General features: G+C 32.6%; 1 protein-coding gene across 1 annotated transcript in view; it reads left to right on the top strand.

Annotated features, from left to right (window-relative positions):
- SLIT2 (slit homolog 2 (Drosophila)) overlaps nt 1-2,431 on the top strand; it is a gene marked incomplete at its 5' end in the record, with an annotated part of 77,413 nt that extends 74,982 nt beyond the window's left edge. The window contains one exon of the mRNA XM_009709418.1: nt 566-2,431. Coding sequence (XP_009707720.1) covers nt 566-807 — 242 coding nt within the window. The remainder of the gene's footprint in view (nt 1-565) is intronic.
- Between the last annotated feature and the right edge of the window lie 681 nt (nt 2,432-3,112).

The following is a 3,112-nucleotide window of genomic DNA, read 5'->3' on the forward strand; positions in this document are numbered from 1 at the left end:
CCCCAGATGGCATTTATTTTGTATTGAACATAGATGTGAACAGAATGGAAGAATATGGTTGTAGAACTTTTAACAGATGTCTCATTTTTAGCTGGTTTTATACCTCAGTAATTTATGAAGTTAGTGGAATGTAACTTGTATTAAATAACAGTTTGAATAATATTAAACTCCAGGTCTAATAAATTAAATTGCATGCTCTCTGAAACATTTCCCTATGGTAAACAGAACCAGCTGCAAGCAATGTAGGAACAGAAGATGTGTATTTTTATAAAAGAGAAAAAGATTTAAGCTTCCAATTTTCTTGTCATTGTAATAGCTTTATATTTATGGTTTACATATACATAATATAAGCTTTACTTAAAATAGGAGGTATAGGAAATAAAATTCAGCATTAATCAAATTATGTTTGGTAGAACCAATAGTTTTCAATACACAGTCTGAGTCAAACTTCAAAATATCAATCCCAACTGCAGTTAGAAACACAGCATCTTCCATAGCAATGTCAACCATTCTTTGACCTGTGTCTCAAAAGTGTATCTCTTCTTTTAAATGTTGTTCTCTACAGAAATCTCTTGTCGAGGGGAACGAATCCGAGATTACTACCAAAAGCAGCAAGGGTATGCTGCGTGCCAGACGACCAAGAAGGTATCGAGACTAGAATGTAAAGGAGGATGTTCAACCGGGCAGTGCTGTGGACCACTAAGAAGCAAGAGGCGGAAATACTCTTTTGAATGCACTGACGGGTCATCATTTGTGGACGAGGTTGAAAAAGTGGTGAAGTGTGGCTGTACAAATTGTCCTTCCTAAGTGTCCCTGTCACACTTGTCTTTTGAAAATGTTGTATACTTATTGACCGTGTCGGACTAATTAATGCTTCATAGTGGAAATATTTGAAATATATTGTAAAATACAGAACAGACTTATTTTTATTATGAGAATAAAGACTTTTTCTTCATTTGAAAAAAGATTCAAGTGCTTGAACTGAGACTTCTCATAACCAAGAGGAGCTTTGAAGAAAAAAAAAAAAAGACCTGGTAACATTGAAACAGAGATGGGAAACTTTAACTGCTTTTAACATGGATTCTTCTTTATAACATGCTGAAGATACACTGACACTATACACATGTGACTTTCAACTTAACAGCTCAGAGATGAAATATTGACCAGAACATAAGGCTTGTTTTTTCACTTTTGTATCAGTACATTTTACTGTCTTGACAGACCATACCAATCACTTACCTATGGATGAGGAAGCATTATGAGTGAAAAGAATCAGATTATACAGAAATAACAATTGTATGAAGTACATTTTATCTTTTGGAATTATTAAGCATCTTGAGAAGACGGAGTCCCATTTAATGGATGGGAAATGGGAGATATGAGAATATACTATAATCCTGAAATCTCCTGATGATGTATAGTTTTATGTCAGCATGTTAGCAAAAGAAGCATAAAAAAGTGTTTATCTGCCCTTTTCCAGTATTAATTTTTTGTAATATAAATGTTTTGGGGATGATAAAAATAGATTATTGATGGATAAATTAGTAATAATATGGATTTCTGTTTCTATGAGTTCTAAACAACTCTATACAGTATTCGGTTTCATTGAGAAATATTTATTGTATCAAAGTACATTGTACTTAACCCTTTTAGGCCATCCCTTTTACTGTTTTTCAATGCTTTAATATATATTAATTTATATTTGTCCCAGTATTTTTGTAATTTTTTTTTAAAGGACTTAAAAATCAGGATTTTTTGCAATAGAACTAACGTAGCATGTCGTCTTGGGGTAAATGTTCTCGGTCTGGTTTTTTCCTCTCCTTCCCCTTTCCTTTTTCTTTTCCTTAGAATCTGACCACTTGGTGTCACTGAATCTGAAAGTGATGACAATCTGCAGTTTTCACATACAGCAGATATTCAGGACACCTTCCAAGGACCCGTAATGTATGACAGAAAATGTCTTTACACTAGGTGGCAATTGTAGAGAAGTAATTTTCCCTATATACGGTATTTACAGAAAATAAAATGGCGTGTAGAAAATGACATTAGACGGTAGATCTTTATAAATTAATATTTCCATGGAGCTCTTTACCTTTTTTATTAAAAAAAAAAAAAAAAAGGAAAAAAGGCTGTGCTATCAAGAACTGTGACTTTCCCCAAATAATAAAACTACTTTACTGCCCTAATGTTCCCCATGTTAACATGTTGCTGCTAAATTATAATGTAGAATTGGTAATCAATAGTGGGTTGTGTTCTTCTTTCAGTAAAACCCAGGGTACCCTGTAAAAATGCAGATGTTTTTCAATTTTATTTTATTATTTTTTTTACAAAAAAAGCTAGATGTACATGTGTAATGCAGTGTGCTTTGTCTTATTTGGACTGATATCAGTAATGCTACTGATGTTTGTAAATTAAACAGATATTTACTTCATTAACAGCTTTTATTTGTATTCTTCTGAGAAGTTTAAATTGTCTTAACAGCCTTTAATTAAACATCTGTAGTTGCAAAGAATATTTGGTAAAAAGCAGAATAAAACCCAACCCTAGATCTAGTGTATTCATTGCTGAAAATCCAAAGAAGGAATTAACGGGATTATTACACCTACAGGCAGTGACATCTGAAAATGTCGGTTCATTATGAACACAGCTGAACTCATACCAAAAGACTTATAAATAAAGTACACTGCATGAAAAGGCAAATTGAATCTATCCTAATATTTTAACGGTTATACAAATGACATTTTGACAGTTGTTTTAGCAAGTAATTTGATTCTTCAGAGGGATTCATTTTCACTAATCTTGGACTATTTTAAATTTAAGCAATTGGATGGGAAGATACTTAACCAGGTTTCTCTTCTGTAATGTAATTTTTACAGATAATTCTGTATTTATTTTACTTAGTCTACTTTAGAATTTGTCTAAATATCCAGTGAAACAGCCTTTGGCATGAGGCCTTCTTTGCAGTTTCTATGACTTCTAAATAATCTGTAAATAGGAATAGCTTTGAGGAAGAAGCAGCCATTTTTGCATAACAGTACTTATATAGCATTCTTGGAGAAACAGTATTATTTTTCTGTGTATGATGAAAATCCCTGTACCAGGTATGTGGAGT

Source organism: Cariama cristata, unplaced genomic scaffold (assembly GCF_000690535.1).
Source record: "Cariama cristata isolate BGI_N322 unplaced genomic scaffold, ASM69053v1 scaffold10171, whole genome shotgun sequence".
NCBI lineage: Eukaryota > Metazoa > Chordata > Aves > Cariamiformes > Cariamidae > Cariama > Cariama cristata.